General features: G+C 32.8%; 2 protein-coding genes across 2 annotated transcripts; both read right to left on the reverse strand.

Moving 5' to 3' along the window:
* Positions 1–16,876: 16,876 nt before the first annotated feature.
* On the reverse strand, positions 16,877–17,647 carry LOC122602400 (NDR1/HIN1-like protein 12). The gene has a single exon (XM_043775089.1). The coding sequence runs from the start codon at positions 17,597–17,599 to the stop codon at positions 16,997–16,999; it is 603 nt and encodes a 200-aa protein (XP_043631024.1). The 5' UTR covers positions 17,600–17,647; the 3' UTR covers positions 16,877–16,996.
* Positions 17,648–20,205: 2,558 nt separating this feature from the next.
* LOC122600460 (pentatricopeptide repeat-containing protein At1g71060, mitochondrial-like) lies at positions 20,206–21,850 on the reverse strand. Its single transcript, XM_043773174.1, has one exon. It carries the CDS (start codon positions 21,792–21,794, stop codon positions 20,361–20,363), a length of 1,434 nt encoding a protein of 477 aa, XP_043629109.1. The 5' UTR covers positions 21,795–21,850; the 3' UTR covers positions 20,206–20,360.
* Positions 21,851–22,508: the final 658 nt, after the last annotated feature.

Here is a 22,508-nt window from a genome sequence, read left to right on the forward strand (position 1 = left end):
CTGCTACCAAAAAATTCACAAAATAGCCATCATTATGTCAAGTGGAATTCAACATGTAAACTTTGAAATAATTTCAAAGTTTGAATACTCATAGAGCTTGTCTACAAAATCGAATAAAACCTAGGTACTATGGATTGTCCTAGCCCATGAGCGTAATCAAGTCGGCGATAGTCAATTTTGTTTACCAATGACTCTAAGGTTGTATATTTTACATAGAAAAAGAGTTTTACATGTGAATATGTGACGGAAGGTTAAACCCACATGCTATCATTTCTTTAAGAGGTTTTAGAGTTGCAACACATACAAGCTTGCGACTAAGGCTCGAGTAAGGCCCTATGCTCTAAGCGCGAGGGTCACTTCTTAATGGGCTGGCCGCCTGGGTGAGGAGGGATGTGCGGCTAGAGGATGCGTGATGAGTCGCAGGCGCATATCTGATAAGCTTTTTAAGTGATGAAAGAATGCTAGCTTAGTGGGTCTTTAGCGCAATGATGGTGTATCCGTGACCCAAAAATTTTGATCTCGATCAACTAGTGGCATGTATGCATTTTCTATGAGTTTAACTTATCATAACAATTAAGCTAAAAAAAAGTAAGTCTATTACAAAGTTAATTAAGAAAAGGAAATAATTAATAATACTAAGTAAGTAGCCTAATAATCTTCTTAACCATGAAATGATGACAAGTGAAAAAATCAGAATGCAAACTATAAGTACTCTGTACTCCTATATATCCATACAAAATATGAACCACGTACACACATACAAATAAATTCAAGAAATGTTACGTTCTACATTAACCATTAACGTTTGCGAAAATCGATCTTCAAAACTTCGGAAGAAATATGGAGAGACACACATGGGTTTTGTGAGGGATAGCAAAAAAATTATTAGAACACTAACACATAAGTTTAAATTATACGTGATAAACCGTAATTCATACTTCAGATAACACCTCAGCGTATAATGGTGGGAAAAACCAGGGATGCATAGCTAGCTTCATTTGCGACCGTAATTCGTACCACAAATCAAAAATAATGATGTTTTCTCATATTTTACTTTGTGCATCTAAAGTTGGATGTACATCTCTTTTAATTTTTAAACAAACAATATTGGCTAGTTAAGTTTCAAACATGCGTGATTCAAGTTCCGCATAACACCCTTGACCCCTCGCATTCTCAAATAACACGAAAAAGGATTAATCAAGGACAGACATATAATTTTTGATTAAATGTGAGACTTTGATCAAATCTTTGTGTATTGTGAACGAGATACTTTTGTTTGTGATTCGAGAGACATTGGTCAAATCTCTTGGTGAATCGAAAAATCCTGATCAATGATGTCATCAGGTTAAGGTGAGAATATCATCAAATTTTCTGAGAAAATCGTATTGAAGCCTTGAAGGCGATATTCACTTCAAGGTAATCATGAGTGATTTCATCGTATCTCATGATAAAACACAAGAATACAATGAAGAAGCCATGAAAAATTCATTAAATATAGAGTGACTGAAATCAACTAAACCATCCCGATGAACATAATACTTTAATAGAACGGGACACGAGCTGCGATGATGAAAAAGGTAAATGAACCACCATTGTTTCCATACATCATCGATTGACTCTATAAGACGCTACTAGTTTTAACCGTCAACATTTGAATGGTGGCTGCACGAAAGGTTTCCACCAAACAATACATAAATGAAGCAAAGCAACGATTTCGGGAGCAAATGGCATCAATCATCTGTGAGAAATGTAAGATACTAATGACGTTATCTATGCATAAACTTTCATCAACATATATAGAAATAAAAGACCGATAAAAAAGAAGGTGATGACAATATAAAAGGTGATGAGAAAACATAGTGTCCGCGCGTTGCTGCGGCTAATAGGTGATGGCAATATAAAAGGGAAGCGGTGGTGGAGATTGAGCGAGGCGATGGAGAAGGAGAGCAGCGACGGAAGGTGATTGAAGATTGATGAGAGTGTGTAATTAATGATTAGAGAGAATGAGGGAAAAGGGGATATATAATAGTTTTATATTTAAGTAGGGATATTTTTGAAAGAAAAAAAAAGTGTTGAATTTTAAGAAATTCAATACTCTTTATAAGGAAGTAGAGATAAAAGACCGATAAAAAAGAAACTAATCTTAATTGGATAGAATATAAGTAGTCCTAAACCTTTTATGTGATGTGGTGAGCATTATTTTTTTTCACTGTTATCTCAGACATGCTTGGTAGAGCTCGGAACGAGTAATCATCCAACATGAAAATCATGTACAAGAACGTCTTCGGATAGGAGTTCTGTACATGCACAATCATGGGTGGAACCGTTCTCGAGCTGTAACAAGCAAGTCGGAGACCACAGTGATAAGCAAGTAATGGGTAAACATCAGTCCACATTTACAAATTGAACTGCTTACCTACTAAAACAGGAACAATTATGTAGGCCAAGATCTGGATGGCATAACAACATAAGATAATTGTGACCACATATACATAGAAACATGCAAATCTTTTGGCCTGAATTCACATGGCATGACGATTAAAGAATGTGAACTGAAGATTTAAAAGTCCAATTCAGCTTGCTGTGTAAAATGTGAACCACATAAAGACAGTCTTTTTTTCCTGGCTTTGAAAATGTGAGCCAGAAACAGACAACTTCAACTATGAAAATTATGAAAATTATGTATACATTTTCCTGAATTGAGAACTCCTCAGGTCTCTAGAAACTTCATCTAAATGTGACAATATATGGAAAAAGTGATACACATCTAAGGCAGATGGATATTATGGTAATAATTACAGACCTAATTATGTTACTGAAAGATGAATAGATGATTAGTCCATATGTTCTGTATTGTAATGTATACCAAGTACAAAGATGCCGTCACGCTGGGTATTAAAGTGGTTTGACCCCTTGAGCCAACTCTACAGATTAAAATTCAAAATTGCAAGAATGAAGACGCTCAAAATATTTTTGAAGACCCAGATCACCATGAGAGTCTCATCAAATAGTCCTACCCCGTCTATAAATCCTGTTAAGATAGAGTAAAGATGACTAACTTCCTTTAGTTCTACTGATGTAAAAAGCCCTTGTATGCCGAGTTTGGATCAAACAGCAACGACACTAATAGGTGAGGTACAATCTCAAGGATGAAGGATCCTCAAACAAATATAAAAGACAATCAAGGGGATTTAACTCTGTAAATGAATAATTGACCAAAAAACACCATAGGTCGGGTCACCAGGAAATGAAGACCACATGTGAAGACCAAGAGAGATACAGTATTGTTATTTTAATGAAAATCTTATTAAAAAACTAACGAGACGCTAGACAATGAAAACACCAAAGAGAGAAAACAACTACAACCACCTAAAAAGTCTGAACTAGCTTAAGAGTAACAAAAACAAAGCATACAAAGGCAGCTAGAATTAGCGTACGGTAAACTTACTGTAGCACCACATGATACCTCCCTCATTAAGGGACTTCAGTCTCTTCTCAATTGTTCAATGGCAAAACAAAGAGGAGCTTATTCATTCCAACGCAGTGGACCATTCCACTCCATTTTGATACTGTAGTGAAATAAACCAAAAGAACAGGTGAAGAATTATCATCACCTTTCAGTATACTGCAAACAAAGATGCATGTTTGCACCAAACATCTCCAGTTCTATGCAATTTGCTGGATGGATCACAAATTCACAATTACACATCTTTACATACCCATGTTTGTATCGTTTGTACAGAGATAAGAAGGACAAATGCCATTAGATACACTCAGATGATACAGAGCTCGTTTGAAGGCTGCAATACAGATTAGCAGATAGACCGATGACATAGACAGAGATTATTACCTTTTCCAATTTTATCGATAAATACATATAATAATAATAATACTTTGCAATATGCAGGTAGATACAGTAAATTGGAAAGCTACAGAATGGCCATCAGCTGTATAATATGCAATAGTTAAGGAAATTTTCTAAGTTTGAAGGCTAGCATAAATTTTCTAAAATGAATTAAAAGCTTTACATAAAACTGGTGAATGACAGAGCTACCTTAACTCCTTTCTTATCAAATTATTATTAGTCCGTGTTGCATTGGCATCCACCAACCTTTACAGCGTTGCAGATCCATGGGAATCTGAGATAACCTTATCTCACCATAGCAGTTAAACATCCATAATCCGAGAGAAGATGATATAGACCGGCATGGTTACTTCATTAAACAACAATTCTGGCTGATAACTTCATATTAGATTAACAAACTACTGCAATAATGTTCTGGCAATCAAAGCCAGAAAATCACTAATGAAGAAGAAAGATATGACAATGAAAGCTAAACCAATCGTAGGTAAGAACATGATAATGATGAGCAGGTATACAGAATTGATAGTGGATTTATTGAGCAGAAACATTGTTGTAGTTTATTGTCATATTAACTGAAAAGGGAAATGATTGTAATGGATTGGAACAATTTATCTAATTCCTCCAACACAATGAGATATCAAACTATTGACCCGACAAACCGATATTAAACTATTCTAAATGACCGGTGAAAGTTAATTTAAAGTCTAAAACATTTGACTACAACTATCGCTAAAGATGCTAAACTTTAACTATGTCAAGGAAACACATTGTCATTCTCAGTCGTTCCTAAATGTATCGTACAAAAATTAACCATATTCCATATTGCAGATAAATTCAAATCAGATGCCAAGCCAAATTTGATCCACCAGATTTCCTTATCAAGCATTTCATCCTGAAATGGTAAGACTTACAAAGTACATCACAAAAAGCTTCCTAGTTACTAAACAAGATCGTCGAAAATGATATACGAGCACAAGTGCACAACCTTAACCCGTAAATGAATAAAAAGACAAGTAACGTCTCCACTAAACAGGCACATACGATGATCCTCGGGATCACTTTATATACAAATTCATTACCATACCTAAACTAAACCAAGAAGAATCCTTACATAATCAACCAAATATTATATGGTTATAAATGGGAATATTAGCTAGCCATTTTTAGTATCGTAAAGTTATTTTGGGATAATTTAAAATAGTGATAATAATTCTGGGACAAATGGAGTATTAATATGTTTGGGAAGAAGGTTGTATTTAACGTGCGTAAAAAAAACTTTGTACCTTTCATATTAAAAGTCGTGCCCTGATTTTCATGGTAAATGTACAAACAATCTATGCACCTTTGTTCAATTATTTATACATCCATTTTAGGATCAAATAAATGAATCCATAATCACATTTTTGATGTGCAAATATGTCAAGCCAAATACAGTAATCAACAAAAAACATTCAGCCTTTTACATATACACAAATTCAATAATATCAAATTAAGTGGTAAAACAAACGTCACCTAATTGTATCTGCTTTGTATACTATCAATCAATATTTATAAATTTGTATAATATCAATCAATCCAAGTTAATAAAAATCTATTATTATAATTATTAATAAGAGAGATCTAATCTAATGAAATATATATATATATACAGTATATAATTAGAAGAGGATATGGAATGAATATAATAAAGAAACTTGAATGAATTTGAAGAGATCGATGGATGGATGGAAAAAGGAATTCACAGATGGATTTCTGATTCACTTGATACATGGCGGGACTCGATATTCCACCGCCAAAAACGGAAAGAATCCACCGTTCCCGACCTGTACCAAGCGAATCAGAAAACAACTGTGATACAGCTCATGATAACTTCCACTTCAGCTCAATCCCGAATTTTCAGGTCCCGATTATCATATATATAGATTGTATTATAGGTATAGATATATAGATATAGATCTGCATGTCATATTAATTTACAAGCAGAGCAGGGCCCTATCTATCTATCTATTTTAACAGGTTTTTGAGAGAGAGAGAGAGAGATAATAAATAAATGAAAGGGAGAATAAGAAACAGAGATTTTAGATTTTTTTTATTTTATTATTATTATTTTTTTATTTTTTTTGAGAAGAATAAGAAGAAGTCGGTTACTTATAAAGATAAGCAGGTGAATAAAATAATGCCATATGGGACAACCACATTTTAACTGTCTGTTTCAAAAATATACTTGCAAATCAAGGTTAACGTGGTTTAACTACCCCGCACGTCACATGTTTGCGCCATTTTTCCTGACTATATTCTTTGATATTCATTAGGGTTGGGCCCGTTTTACGAGACTCTAATTATCGTGTTGATCTGGATTCTATGTTTTCGTTGAACCTATTTAAAATCCAAATGAAAAAAACTGTAAAAAAAAATCAAGAAATTATACCTAGAAGAAAACATAAAATGTTTGTATGGAAAAACTAAAAAAGCCGCATCAAAAAGCATGTAATATCAAATACATACATTTAGTTTGTGTAATAAATCAAAAATAAAAGACGAAGAAAAACCAAAATGTAAGTAAAAGTTCACAATATATTAACTAATAATACAAAAGCAAAAAACTATGAAAAAAACTAAGAGAAAATAGAAAGAAAAAACCCTAAACGAGATCCAATCGGCAAATACAAATAGTGAGGTCGGGTATAAGATGAATCGATAGAAGGGAACACAAAAGCAAAAATATTAACACAAAAGCAAAAGTATTGTGCAAGAAACTAAGAAGAACGGAAAGAAAAAAAACCAACGAGACCTTCCATGGTAAAATCCGAGTAGTAACGCGCGGTGTAGGTGGACCAATAGAACTGTGTAACGTGGCGGTGGTGAGAACACAAAAAAAAACACTAAAAAAAAAATAAAAAACCGGAAAAGAAAACCCCAAACGGGATCTAATACGACAATATCCAAGTAGTGATGCGGGGTATAAAATGAACCAATAGAAGAGAATACAAAAGCAAAAAAATTGTTCAAGAAACCAACAAAACCGAAATAAAAAAAAAAAAAACGAACGGGATTTGATATGACAAAATCTGAAACCAAAAGAAAAAACCACAAACAGGATCTGATATGACAAATCCAAATAGTGATGTGGGGTATAAGATGAATCAATAGAAAACAACACAAAAGCAAAAAAAAATTGTGCAAAAAACCAAGAAAAAACTCGAATGGAATCCAATATGACAAAATTTAAATAGTAATGCGGAGTGTAGGTAAACTAATAGAACAATGCCACGTGGGATCTGATATGACAAAATCCAAAACCAACAAAAAAAAACCCTAAACGGGTTTGATATGGCAAAATCCAAATAGTGATGCGGGGTATAAATGAATGAATAAAAGAGAACACAAAAGCAAAAGGTTGTGCCAAAAACCAAAAAAAAACCGAAAGAGAAAAAATTCGAATGGGATCCGATATGACAAAATCCAAATAATAACGTGGAGTGTATGTAAACTAATAGAACAGTGTCATGTGGTGGTAACACTATTCATTAGCTTCGTTCTTAATGATTATACAATTATGATCCGTGCTTCTATAGTTCTACTTCCATTTTTTTTTTGCATGCATAATAATTTATAGATAGTGTAAACTAATTCTTACACAGTGAGAGATATATTTGAGAGTCAAACTTAAGATCTGTGTTTTGTTTATTGAATTGAAGCTCTCAGGCTATATGTTGCATTGTTGTGTAGGTCAATTAGGTTGTTTGTATGTTTTTTTGGGATATTAAAGTCAATGGTGTAATCGGTTCTTTTTATCGGTATATTTTGATACATTGGTTTCTCTACGCCTCACATTTTGACACTTTTCAAATACCTCGGCACCATGTGGTCGATTGAAGTGAACTTTGGAAGCATGTTTAGTTACTGTTTTTTGGTTTTCTTAGGGGAGAGTGATACCATAGACATGGTTTGGTAAAAATTGACAAAAGATTAGCATCACACCCGTGCATTGGTACTTTGAAAAATTTTGGATTGATAATATAATACAGATTGCATTAGTTCCATTGCCACTCACTTTTTGCTTTGCATGGATAGTTGTATATGATTATCACGCTTTCATTTACTTTCTATTTATTGTAATATCATGTTAATTATTGTTATATTTGATATTGATATGATATACGAAAATATGTATAAAAGGTTAATACAAAGATTATGTAAGTTATTTTGATATTATAAAATCCACTGTTGTCTCATGCTTGCATATTATTATTATGAAAATGATTAATTCTTCTAAATATTAGTTTAAATGTCTTTTTAAAATCATATACTTGGTCAATAAAAGATATTATGAAAAAAAGTTATTATATAAATCTTAATATCTAATTTATAGGTTTATTACAAGTTATTAAACTTTACATATCATCAAGTTGTAAAGCTATAAAGTCAATAAACCTACACCACTATGCATTATACTCAAAAGAGTTGATATCTGTATCATAAAACTTGATTTATCTACCATAAATATGCATAATTGATTTATATAGTTAGTTTTAAAATTTATACATTGTTATAGATGAATTAAAAGTAGTGACACTTTTATCATTTCCCTATACTAAAACACTACGAATATAATTATGTAATAGACCTTAAACTTTGAAAATATCTATACATTTAAATATTTCTCATGTCATCGTAGAAACTTATTTTATATATAATTAAGGTATTGTTAATGGTACTCTTAAAACTGTTGTATAAGATTTTTTTATGCATTAAAATTTGTAACTATTATAATTTTTCATAAACCTTTTTCATAAGAAGATAATACTAGTACCATATATTTTAATAGATTTATCACATTTATGCTTAAAATTTGTACAGTTTGTTCACTTTGTTGTAACGCTCGGTCGCTCGTACAATGTGGTAAATGAATGAAAATCTAAGTTATAATTATCATTTCCCTTTTTCATGAACTGGGAAGTTCCATGCCCCGCGATGCGTGGCCTCAGTTGTCGTGTTGATACAGTTTTTTTGATGATATTACACTTGCATTAATCTACAACTGTCTAATTAAAATTACTTTATTATGGATACGTTTTCTGAAATAAAAAACTTTGGTGTCCAAGATTCAAAAAGTAGAATTTTTGAAGTTTGGTGTTTAAAATAAAGAAATCCAAATTTTGTGTTATTGTGCAAAATGTGAGAAAAAAAACTTTGATGTTTGATTTTTATGATTAAAAAAATTCAAACTTTGTTGTAAAAATGAAAAGTTTTGAAGTCTACAATTCCTATCCATTTGTCTTAATATAGAAGATAATGTTTGAGTAAAAGAAGGCTAAATTAGTGGTGAAATTATTGGGAGCACAGTTGGGGAGAATAACTAACAGTAGCTGTGAGCCTGTGATTGTGAGGGTGGAACAGTAAATTCACGTGAAGGACGGTAAAAGGAATTTGAGCTGTTCTTCTTCTGTTTTCTAGAAAAAAGATTGTGACCGGTTCAAGGAATCGGATCCGGGTTTAGCTCAATTTGCAAAAATTCAAGCAACTTGGCAGTTGGCACATGTATGTAGAATTTTTTTATATATTTGTTGCGTACACATGGAAGTTAGGATTATTTTCTATTCCAATTCCAATATTGGACAAGCACATACCCATGACTATAAACAAATAAATTTGTTTGGTCTAGAAGTGTTAAATATATATATATATATATATATATATATATATATATATATATGCTAACATTGGATGTTGTTTGCATTTAGAAACTTAGAGCCCGTTTCTTTTTTTTTCATTAAGTACAAGATATATTAAGTTGTTGATTGCATTAAAAATGTCTGCAAGTAAAATACAACTAAATAACGGTTATTTTTGTTTATTAATTCAAAAAGAAACATCGAGCGATATTCCTTTATAGTTCACATTCTTTCTCCCTGTCTTTGAATTTCTTTAATAAATTTTAGATGTCAGATGTCTTGCTAAGAGTGATGTTTTATTTGGATTCCACTACCATTGAAAAAATATACATATATACGCAATGCTAGTTAATATGACAAACACATCTTTTGACGTATGATGATGATTCATTTAAAAAAAATGGATGTATGTGCATAAATCGTCATTGGAAAAATGGATATCGTGTGGATATCATCCTTTAAAAAGTTCTTTTGGTCAAATTTGTCACGTTATTGACATCATGTTAACAAGAAAGTTTTATATAAGGAGTAATAAGTTAACCATTTCATTTTATATTTATGTTTGGCATATATTAAATTACAGAGGCAAATGGGTGTTGACTTTTTATAGTCAAACACTCAAACATCATGAATTCATGATTTAATGTGATAATGGACAGAATCATATAATCAAGTTGTCATGGTTCAAGATTTGCAAGATTGATGATTTAAATAAAATGTGATTCCTATGTGTGTAGGCAGACACAATAATGTGGGAACTGTATAAGTTAAGTCATGGACTGGAATACTATACTATATTCATATAGTGGTTGATTGCAAATTGAGGACTTGTATCCTATATTTATATAAAATTATACGTGGATTTGAATACACAGTACAATAATTTATGTACGGTGTATAACTGTTTCTGTACCCTATGGAAATGTATATATATTTGAGAAAAAAGAAGTGGAAATAACCTCCTTGAATATGGGTGTTAATACTATATTCAAGTCATGTACGAGACAATGGACAAATGAACATGGACATCAAGGCTGGATGACAACTCGAATTCTTGATTTGATTTGCATGCTTTATGGGTCTATAGTTATACAGAAATAGTAAGAAGGTAGAACTTTGGATATGAACTTTTGATGCTAGTTTATTTCTTGTGACATTTGCTTTTATAACTTCCAACTGAAAAATCTGGTTGTTTTTTAATGTACATTTCAACTTGTAAAGTAAATCCTAATTAATATTGCTTTTTACAAATTATAGGTTCCAATACAACGGTATTAAAAGAAAGTTAAGATACAGACAATCTTACTACTACTTAAGACGGAGAGATGTTTATAGGTTTTATTCAAGTTAAAATGGGACCTTTTATATAAGTCGTGTATATATTTTCTTGTTAAATGAGATGGTGTAGTGAATCAAAAAGGTTATAATTTGGAGTATAAGCTTAGGTATATGGTTATCCAAATGTATGTTAAAGTTATATAGTCATTTGGTGTCAAGGAATCAACCACGACTTCAAGAAATCAAGTGGTGGCTAAAAGTGGTCATCGAAACCTCACAATATTTATAAAATTTAATATTTTTAGTATTAATTTATTATTTATTAAGTTTTAAAGTTAATTAGCAACATAATTTAAATATGTAATTTGGTTTTATTCTTGTTAGTACCATAAAAACCGTTCGACGACTCCATAATGAAAATTTTGGCTCCGTCACCGCAAGGGATAGCTCAAAAGTACAAGAAAATAAATATAAGGTATTTCGCTTTGCAAATTAAAGTTCAGGAGTATGAACTTGGATTTCGAACTTCAAATGGAGACGCAAATTCCATTAGCCTTTTCCGTTTTGTTTGGTTGTTTATTGTGATTTTAACTTTCAAACCTTGGTCTTATTTTAACGGCGGTGAATAGTGTATGATATTGATATATAAGGAGATAGTATAGATTTTCTATGAGATAAATAAATATATGTTATTAATTAATTCATTAAAAATATATTTGGTAGACCATATTTATTAGTTAGAAGATCTCATATGAGACTCGGATTCAAACCTACTACCTAAATAGCTAAAAGACAACCAATAACATCGTATACATAAATAAATGCCACATGTGCCAAGAAAAAGGTTATAAAGGTGGTTATTTTCTGCACGTGGTGGTTTATTTGGAAGGATAGAAATGAAGCAATATTTTACTCGAAGAAGAAAAAAAAAGGAGCATATTTTGCTATGCTATTTCCCCCCCTTTTTTTACTCAAATAGACGTAAATAAATTTGTCTTTTTTAGAATGAATGGAACGAAAACAGTTTTCTCTTTAAATAATTATTATTCAAAAACTGGTTGATTCTTTTTCAACTAATCAGTTATATTTAACAAAATTATTTTGTTTGAAAAAGTAATAATAATAATATAAAATAATAATACTAGCTAGATGTTTGATTTTTTTCAAATAATAAATCTTTTCCTTTGGCCATTCATTTGTTAAAAGGGAAGGTAAACATGAGAAAAAACCAAGATGTAATGTAATTTCTGTCAAGTTTTGAATATTGTTATATGTTTTTGAGAGAATTAGCACTCCTGTTCTACAGGGATATGCGGGTTTCAACTTTCAACATACTGTTCATCTTAAATGTCAGTATTAGGGTACGAATCTAAAAATGAAAGAAAACAAAACATGGGCAATGTACATTTAAAAATTTTGTGGCTCTCAGTTTTATGGTTCCGAAATGAAAAAATATTTATAAAAATTAGCCTAAACATGAGACAATAACATGTAAGTAAGTAAGTAACTGCTCAGTGCCGTCTTTCGTGGGTTTTGAGCCTCAATACTTCGACTGTGTATGAGGGAGGTTAAGATGTAGGCAGACCTTACCTCTACCTAAGTAGAGAGGCTGCTTCCAGTTTCTACTTAAATGGTAGAAAATGTCCTCCAACCTTTGCATGAGATGAGGATCGAACCCATGACCTCAGTCTCTAGAGGCAAGGGTGTTTACCACTGATCCAACCATGTTGCTTATGAGACAATAACATGTGATACTGTGAATTCGACTACATCCTTTTTTTAATTTTATCATTTGATTTTTTTACATGTCATTTTTTGAAATTAAGGAAATTATTTAAGATATTCTTTTATAGAATTTATTCCCTTTTTGATTAATGAGTAATCAGTCATTAACAAGTTACAGTAATTTGCTTTCATTAGTGCCACATACGAGTACATGATTATTATGGGATCTTATGTGGGTTACGTATCATGTCTAATCTTTTTCTGTCAGTTTTTTGATTTCCTTGTCGTATGTTTAATTAATCTTCAGTTTACAATATATATACACTTTGATTCCTTAAAAAATGCATACCATTTCAAAAGTCCATGTTGGAAAGCAGAAAATGACCACAAAAAAAATCTAATAAAATTAACATCTTTTAATCCTCCTTGGTCAAACCTACGCGTCACTGAATATTTTAATAGAGTACTAAATTATACCCGTATGAAATGAAATAGTGATCAAATTTATCTTTACTTTTTTACAATATAAACTATATCTTCTTTTTTCTTAATATCTATCTTAAAAAACCTAAAACATTTTTAATTTCTTAACAAGAGTAATTCCATGTTCTTTACACATAGCCACATACAACTCATATTCCCCACAATCAACACTTTCTCAACTAATACATTACATTGACTAAAAATACTCTCAAAATATTTCCAACCCCTATCTACCTTCCCCTTTTTTCATTAAGGTAAATATCTATATTTTTATCTATACTATATTATAAAGTAATTAGGGTTTTCAATTTTCTAACATTCAACTTTCAACAATGTATACATGTTAAGGCATGATGTACAATATATATAAATCACATTACATCAATAATCTACACTACTCGCCACCACCACCGCCGTTTGTAACACCCCAAACTTTTTAAGGTAAAGAAATTAACTCCTTTTTATAATTTGACATTTAAATAGTTTTCTAATAGTTTATTTTTGGATATGAGATTAATTTAGTTGTCACCTTAATGCATAGTGGGTATTTTACCCACAAAAAATTTAAAAAGGGGCATGGCAACCCCATAATTTGCCAACCATCTTCCTAGACTAAATTTCTCTTTTCTTGAATCTTTTTGTGAATTCCACTCCACTCAAAAATCCATTCCCTTAATCTATCGAGAATTCTCCAAGTGAATTAATAATAACAATCCATATTAGTGAAGAATTGAATTCGGAAAAATTGAGAGTAGGGTTGTGGTGGTGGCCGAAATTTAGTAAGAACAAAAGGGGAAAGAATTGTAATTGGAAACCATAATCTTTTATTTTCCATTTTAAAGGTATCGATTTCCTTAACCTAGTTTAAATCTATTTTATTGATTTTAGGATTCTTGAGACATTAAAAATTAGAGATTTTGCTAGAAATTGAGTTTTGTATAGATTTCCCCAAACTTCTTGTTCATTTAAGTTTATTATTGAGTTGCTCTATGTATTTAACTAAGAATATACAAGTATAAAAAGCAACTCAATGATAAAAGTGTGATGATTTTGGGTTAGGAATGCTAGTGAAATGTTAGTCAAGAATGACTAAATTGAGTTAGTCAAGATTGTGAATGTTAGCTTATATGCATATTATGATGTGATGATAGGTTGAAAGCTTGTATTTGTGCATTGCCTTTATATCGAGTTGTTGTTCGAGTCGCGAAGGAGGTGAGTATATTTACATACCTTTATGTATATGTTGGGTCGATTTTCCATATGATGATGGATTTCATGTGTGGAAATCGATTTGGCGTTAAAGCCCAAGTGGGCCAATGTGATAATTGAGGCCTAAGAACCACTTGTGAATGGGGCTTAAGAATCCCAAATATGTGATATTGTTTGTGTTGTTTTGCTTATATGGATCCATGTATAGCGTTAAAGTGCAAAGGTAAACATGTAGGTATGGCACGAGGGTGCCATAGGCTACATGTAATAGTCTTTTGTGTGTTGCCTTCCTTCATGTATATAAATGTATGCAAGTATATTCACTAAGCATTCGCTTACATTTTAGTTGTTTACCATTTTATAGGTGGTTCCGGAAGAATGAACTAGGTATTGTTGATTGAAGTTGACTTGAAGTGCTAGTGACTTGAAGGTATTTTGGTCATCCGTGGAAGAATGACATTTTGGTTAATCCCCTCTCAAACTCTTGGATCTTGATACATGTGTCTTTTGATGAAAATGTTGTGTATGATGTATTTTAAGTTTTGAAGTCTTGACTCTTATGGTGGATTGAAGTATAAATTGTTTTGGAGTAAAATTGGTCATTTCGTCAGTTTGGGTAAATGCGGGTGAGTAACCCGTATGGTCGTTTAAATGTAAATTTCAATGGTTAAGGTTTCGGATGTATCCATTATGTTGTAATATGTGATTTTACCCTTTTTGGTGTTTTGGTTCGAGTATTTGAGCTTTGGAAATAGGTTGAATCCAATTTGAGTCAAAATGATTTTGTGCAGACCTGACCGTAAATTTACGGCCCTTGTATTTTTGAGTTACTTTATTTCAGAGAAGAAAAAATTCTAGGAGCAAATTACGGCTCATTTTTACGGCTAGTTATAATTTAAGCCATAATTTTATAACTAGGTTTTTACGGTCAATTGTAATTAAGCTGTAAATTTACGGCGCTCAGCCATAAATTTACGGCCAGTACAAAAAATAAAATTTCTATCTTTTGGTCGAGTCGAGTCGGGTTGTTTCACCGCTCCTCTCCCCGCCACCATCTTTCACCACCACCGTCGTCGCTGCCATCACATCACCAACACCGATGCCACCTCCATCACCGTTGCAATGCACGGGTACCGTTCTCGTATCCAATAACATATCTGTAATACTTTTAATGAATTTTTATACAATATACATACATTAACTCTTAAAATAACTACACTACCCATTTTTATATCAATTACTTTTACATTAATAACCACACCGACACCGCCACCGCCGCCGCCGCCGCCATCACTGACACTTTACGCAAATAACTCTCTAATTAAGACTAATACAAATGCAGCATTACACCGATATAGCATTAGTAGATGGCAAACTACATAATTTCACATCACATTATAACAACTTTGAAAACAACTACAACAATGATACTCAATTCAGACAAAAGCGGAGTTTGAGAAGTATGATATAGACAGTTTTAGTTCTACCTAGACTGCTTCCTGAAGAATCTTCGGCCTAGAGTTTTACCTTTGAAAAATTACCGATGACCAAACCAAAAAGAAAAAAAACTCTTGATTTCAAACTCTCAATCTCAAGTTCTCGATATCGATCTCCAAAAATCTCATGCTTTCAATCTAGATCTAGATCTTAAAAGAGGGGTTGGGTTTAATACTAATTATTAATTAGTATTAACACTATTAAGTTCATAAAGTTACAATATCATAATTTGATGAACATCAATTAGAAAAAATATCAATGTAAATATTGTAAAACTTTCTCTAAACTAATCCCTTAAATATCCTAATTAAAATGAACTATGGAAAATTCCAGCAAATATCCTAAACTTAACGCTAACAATAGTCGACCTAACCCAATACAACTCGCCAACCTACCGACCCGTCAACCGACAACCTAACCATTTCAAAAATCAATATCTAATAAATTCTTTTAATACATTTCAATCCATCAATATATAAGTTTATTCATTATATCATCCACAGCAACCTTGTCTACATTCTTTTTCTTCCTTACGTATCCCATTCTTTTTTGTTTAGAAAAATTTGTTACACTACTTTCGTTTCATATTTTGAAATAACTTTACACAAAAGTACACAACCAACTCGCTTGACCAATGCATTACCCAAGTCATGTGGGTCAGGTTTAAGTTAGCAAATCATGAGTCAGGGTTAAGAAATCTGACTTGAAATTTTTAATAGCTCAAAACTTTTTATTTAGAGTTTTAATGGGCCGGGTTACATCTGAGAATTTTCAATCCTCCGACTTGATGAATCTTTTTAACAACTCTACCTACATTAAAACATAATCTTATACCTAAGAAATTAAAAAATTAAAAAGTAAAACCTTTTGATTTGGAACAGCGTCCCAAAACTTGATGAATCTTTTTAATTCTTGTCCTCATCGATTACTAATCGTTTAAAAAACAAAATAAAAATTGGTTAAACAAGCACAAATCCACTTATCCACAACAATCTATGGAATAACCTCTGAAATAAAAATAGTAAGTACAAAAAAAAAAAAAGGAAAAAATCTATTACGTACAAACAAACACCACTTAGAGCCAAAACATACATCTTATATTATTTATTTGCACTGGCTGAACAGATGCATAATTTTTTATAAACAAGTGTATGTTTATGCAACTTACACAAAATATATCTATAACTCAAAAAATATAATCTAAAAAACTTATTATCAATAACTTGTACATGTAATAATAAACAAACTCACCTTCTATAAACAGTCAATGTGATTTGGTGCTACAATGTGGGTAGACAACACTAGCATTAATCGGCAGATATAAATAGCATTTGATATGAACCCAGAACTTAACCGATCCCAACGGGCCAACTCTCCATCTGACCCTCGAAGTCCCTTTCACGAAAAATGGCATCATTTTATTCCTTGCTAACGACTGCTCGGTCAAGTATTGTTCCTCTTTCTCCAACGGTATAGGCGACGATTCCACAACATAACTCAACTCCATGGTCGAATTCTTCTTCACTTCAAAAGGGTCTGCCACGAGCTCAGCAATGCTGAGCCCGTGGTACCCAAGTATTAGTCTTGTGTCGTAGAAACTAACATGTGCTTTCATGTTATGATTTTCCGCTTTTACAATAAGAGTTAAGCGAACAGCAAGGACGCCTGCTTGGCTGTAGATAAAATTGTCTAGACGAGCTGAATGGACGTAGAGGCGAGGAACTTTGGGACGGATAGCAAGGTATCCTACAAAAACAATGATACCGGCAACGATGATGAGGGTTGCAATGAAGGCACAAATGAAGGCCAATAACCAGATGAGACTATTGGTTTTGTGTTGACGGTCTAGCGCAGATCGTTTTAGCATTGTAAGAACTTAATAGTGGGACCTGCATTAGGGAGGATATGAGGAGGGGATGAATTGTTTATGATGTAGGTAGGGTTTTTGAATGGGTTTAGAAGGAAGGAAGGTATATGAAGATACCATTTTGACAGAGAAGGGAAAAGTTAAGGTAAGGTATATGTAAAGTTACTCTATGGCATTGTTCCATACTGACACAACAATCTTTTATTAATTTGGAAGGGAATGATTTGCTTGCTAGCTATATAATGTGGTCTAACACACTATGTATGTGTGAAAACATCGAACATGTGTAACATTTGGTCAGAATCTAACTTAATTTGAAATCACATTTGGTCAGAATCTAACTTAATTTGAAATCAACTACTATACGTATATGATGTTAAGATCGGGTATTTCTACAATATCGTGACGCCGATTTTCAAAGGAATGGGTTTGAGAAAATCCATGTACGGGATTACTTCGAACATACTCTCAGGGGTTGGTTTTCTCTCGTGCTTTTCTTTCAAACCTGTTATATACGTTTCAGTACGTGGGTTGGTCTTTGGTACTTTCTTTGAGAAGAAAGTAAATCAGAAAGCTCTTAGCCTTAAAATGATTGGACCATATTGGCTTTTTTGGAATGACGGGTTAGTTTTTAACGACTAAGTACCAACAATGACATCTAAACGGACATTATAGTTAAAAAAAATTTCATAACTTACCTAAGTAGATATTTATTGAATGAATGAATATTAATAATGAAAATAGAGAAATAATGTAAATTAATTATTTTTGGGAGATCCAATAACCTTTTATTCTTTCTTTCAAAAAGTGTAGTTTGCTTACTACAATCGTAAAAGCACCTAAAAAGTAGTGATGTTGTGGTATGCAACTAAGGAACGCATGTTTTATGGTCCGGTTGTATACAAACTTATTATCGTTTCTCTTTAGCTTTATGCAACCATGGAAGACGATAGTTCTTTTCGCAATTCATAAGAAAAGCCAAAAATGTACCAAACATTGTTCGATCATGTGTTGATCGAACCAGCAGTTCCATTTGTAACAAGTTTACAATAAACTTGTCCGATTGTCATCAAACTGACGATATATACACACACACAATATAGGTTGGCGAAAACTAGCATCGGTTTCTTGATTTAAACAGTGGTTGAATCAAATAACTTGTTTTCAAAACTTGCTTCTGAGTGATGTGTCATTTTTAAGGTAAAAAATGATTAGCCTAAATGGTAAAATCTGTTGACAGACCTATTTTCCATACATAAAAAATCTATACGGAGCTTACAAGTTCAGAGCCAATCCAATTAATCAACTAATCAAGTACGCCAGATGTATACAGAATTACAAATCAACGAATCACCACGAATTTAATTCCAGTTTTTACTTCTGTTAATGAAAATCAGGCTCCATCCAACTATAATGAATCCCAAACTTATAGCCATCATTCATCTGACACCACAACATGCCAGATAGATGCATGAAGACCATCTCTTTGGTGCTCCGTGAACATATCAGCGTTGACAAATAGCTCAACAGTTTTAGAGTAAAGTCAACAGATTAGTCAAAGATTGCTCTTACCCGTACTACACTATCAAATCTAAACCATATAACTTGAATGTTTACTCCTCAATCTCATGATGTTAACTTATGAGTGCTTAGAGTATAATGGCTAACGACACCAAACAAAGGAAGAATGCAGTACATAGGTTGTTAAGAAACTTGTCGCACTCACAATGTTAAAAACATGCGTACAAATTGCTACACATAGTCACATACCAATAAGAGTGCTGTTCAAAAAAAAAAAAAAAAAATACCAATAAGAGAGTTGCCCAACAGATAAAGTAAGTCGAGTATTACCCAAGATTGACCTCAATGACAAGTCTAGGCATTGTCTCTCATCACGAAATATGGTTACAAGAAATCCTTAATCCCTGAATCATTTTCTTAGATACAACATGAACAGTTAAGTTCAATGGACAACGCACTCCCATTGCATCTAAATGATGAATCACGAGCACAAGTCAGTCAATGCTTTGCCAATAAAAAGTTCATTACAATATTCTTGTTTTATCCTGCATATCAGCTTATCCCTCAAATCTACTAGTTCAACTCAATCATGTTTAACTATAATAATCCTATTCCCATATGTATATGAATCACCATTAGAAAGATCGCTTAACAAATGATACACTGTCTCTCTCAACAGAAAGACATTCTCCTAAATGGGCAAAAGTAAAAAAATGGGACCCTAAGCCTCACACCATAACTAAGCTAGTCACTTATTACCTAGGCAGTAAAGACCATTAACCCAACCTCAAACTAGGAAACTATGAAATCTAACCACATTTTGCAAAAGTTAAAAGAAAACACAAAGAGTACTTGTCTAGTTATAGCTTCAAGTACAAATCGACATCTATATTTTGATCCGGATAACCTAAGCAAGTCAAATGAGAGGAGTATTCTACTTTGATCCTCTGAGCCGACAAGCAACAACCAGGTGACTTTCTGGGGGAGATCAAAGACCCAAGTGTTGAGGCAACGTTGAGATGAAAAGCAACTAACCGAAAAGACAGGAGTAGATCATGAGAAGTAATAAATGAAAGAATGACTAATTCCATGGAAAAAAACAGAGATTGCATAAGCCGTTTCATAAATCGATAAGCAGTTAACCTCAAAAGAAGTTTCTGCTTATGATTGATGTTCTTCCATCCATGTACTAAAAACATACATATTGACAAAAAAAACTAGTAATAACAGTGAATGACATCTATGAAGATTTCCATTTCTTATGAAGATCTTCATATATTTCACGACCTTTCCTACCCTCCCTGAAGCATTCAAGCTTTAACTTTGACATTGTAGACTCATAGATTTTAATTTTGCCTGTCATAAACCTTTCTGCGTTTCTCCGCATCTCTGATAGCCTACCCATACTAGCAAGCCCAATGATCAAAGCATTTGCACCATCTTCTAGAGGAGTAACACTGACCTTCTTCATATAGAACCAAATTTCATATGCCATCTCAGGATCCTCACAATCAAAGAACATTGAAATGGCATCAGCACAATTTGCAGGAGTTGGAGGCTGTTCATTCTTAATCATCTCCAAGAAAAATTTTCCTGCTTCCTTCACCTTCTTGTTCTTAATCAGACATTGGAAGATTATGTTATAGGTCAACGGGTCAGCAAATTCTCCAGCATATGGCATAGCATCAAGCAGTTGAAAAGCACTAGCAATATCATTGTTCTTACATAGCAAACCGATCATTGCATTATACATTATCACATTCGGGGTCACTCCGCCAACAACCATCGTATCCCATAACGACAGAACATAAGCAGAATCATTCTGCTTGATAAGAATATCAAGAGCATTTGAAAAGAATTTCAAACCCGGAAAACAGTTCTTCCCCTTTAAAACCTGAAGAAACTTGAGCGCTTCATCAGTTTCAGAACTTTTAATCAACGTACTCAAAAAAGCATCATAAGCCACCATATTTGTTGGAAGCCATCCAACACGAATCACCAACTCCCCAAACATCAATTTCGCCTTAGCTACATTACCTTCTTTCTCACATACATCCAACAAAATAGCATATGAGTTTCCATCTAACGCTATCTTAGTCTTAACCCTCTCAAAAAACTCAAACGCTTTCACACTCTGACCCTCCTCACGACACATAGCACTCAAAAGTTCATTAACAGCCACCACATCCGGTTCAACCCCATACTTACCCATCATATCAAAAGTCATCACGGCGTCATTCAACCTCCTCGCTTCACAATAACTCCTAAAAACCAACACAAAAGTAGTCAACGACAACACGCCCTCTTCCCTCATAGACTTAATAACATCCCACATCGAGTCAAACATCTCATTCTTCCCAAGCATATCGACTAACAAATTCCACCCAGAAGCCGAATGCTTTTGTTTAAAACCGACAAACTTAAAAAACACAAATGCACATTTAGCCGACCCATACGAATACTTAAGCACTTCCTCTACAACCTCAGGCTCAAGACTCACTCCCAACGTAGTTAACGAGGTTTCTACGTCACCCGGATAAACCCTAGCTAGCATTTCGCATACGGTTTTTGCTTTCGGCGATATATCGATTGCATCCACATATGATGGAAATCTTTTTGTGGGTTTTTTCTCAAATTTTTGTTGATTTTGAGCATATTTTTCTACAGTTTCCATATCTTTATAACCCTAAAGCCAAGCTATATATATATATATATATATAATTATGTATATATAAAGAATATATACAACTATATTATATGTATGATCAGTAAAATGAGAAGCAATTAATAAAACCCTAAAAGTCAGGGACTGATAGTTCAAGTGAAAACTTACAGAGCCATGGTTGATGACGTGGCATAATCGGAGGGAAACTATGATGGCCGGAAACTGTCGCCGGGAATGTATAGTTTAGAAGGAAATCGTGAAAGGTTTTTTAAAAGAAAAAATGGTTAATGATAAGGTTTTTACTTTTAGTTTTTTTTTTCCCTTCAAGTTCCTTTAATTTCATGATTAACCATTCAAACCTTTTTTTTTTTTTTTTATGAAACTAATGTTTGGAATATTAAAATTTTGGTGGTTTAATCTTGTACATAGGTTTTTTTTTTAAAGTTAGTTTAGATTCAGACGTATTGGAAACAATTTTAACCAGCGATTTCTTAGACCTCCAACCCCCTTCTCATGAAAAATACCTTAAGATGAGAAAATCAAGACTCAAACCCAAGATCTTGGAAAAACTCATCTTCGGAACCCACATAGTAGATTTAAAAAACACCCCAGGCGAACCCACCTAAAAGGACTTGGTTAATCTTGTACATAGTTAATATCGTATTTGTCAATTTTAAATTTAATATCTTGGGTTCATAAAAATACGTGTATTGCATAAATCTT

The sequence above is a fragment of the Erigeron canadensis genome, chromosome 5 (assembly GCF_010389155.1).
Source record: "Erigeron canadensis isolate Cc75 chromosome 5, C_canadensis_v1, whole genome shotgun sequence".
In the NCBI taxonomy this organism is placed as follows: Eukaryota; Viridiplantae; Streptophyta; class Magnoliopsida; order Asterales; family Asteraceae; genus Erigeron; species Erigeron canadensis.

Excerpts from the sequence above, each read along its gene's own strand:
- LOC122602400 (XM_043775089.1), bottom strand. The coding sequence starts at position 17,599 with ATGCTAAAACGATCTGCGCTAGACCGTCAACACAAAACCAATAGTCTC.
- LOC122600460 (XM_043773174.1), bottom strand. The coding sequence starts at position 21,794 with ATGGAAACTGTAGAAAAATATGCTCAAAATCAACAAAAATTTGAGAAA.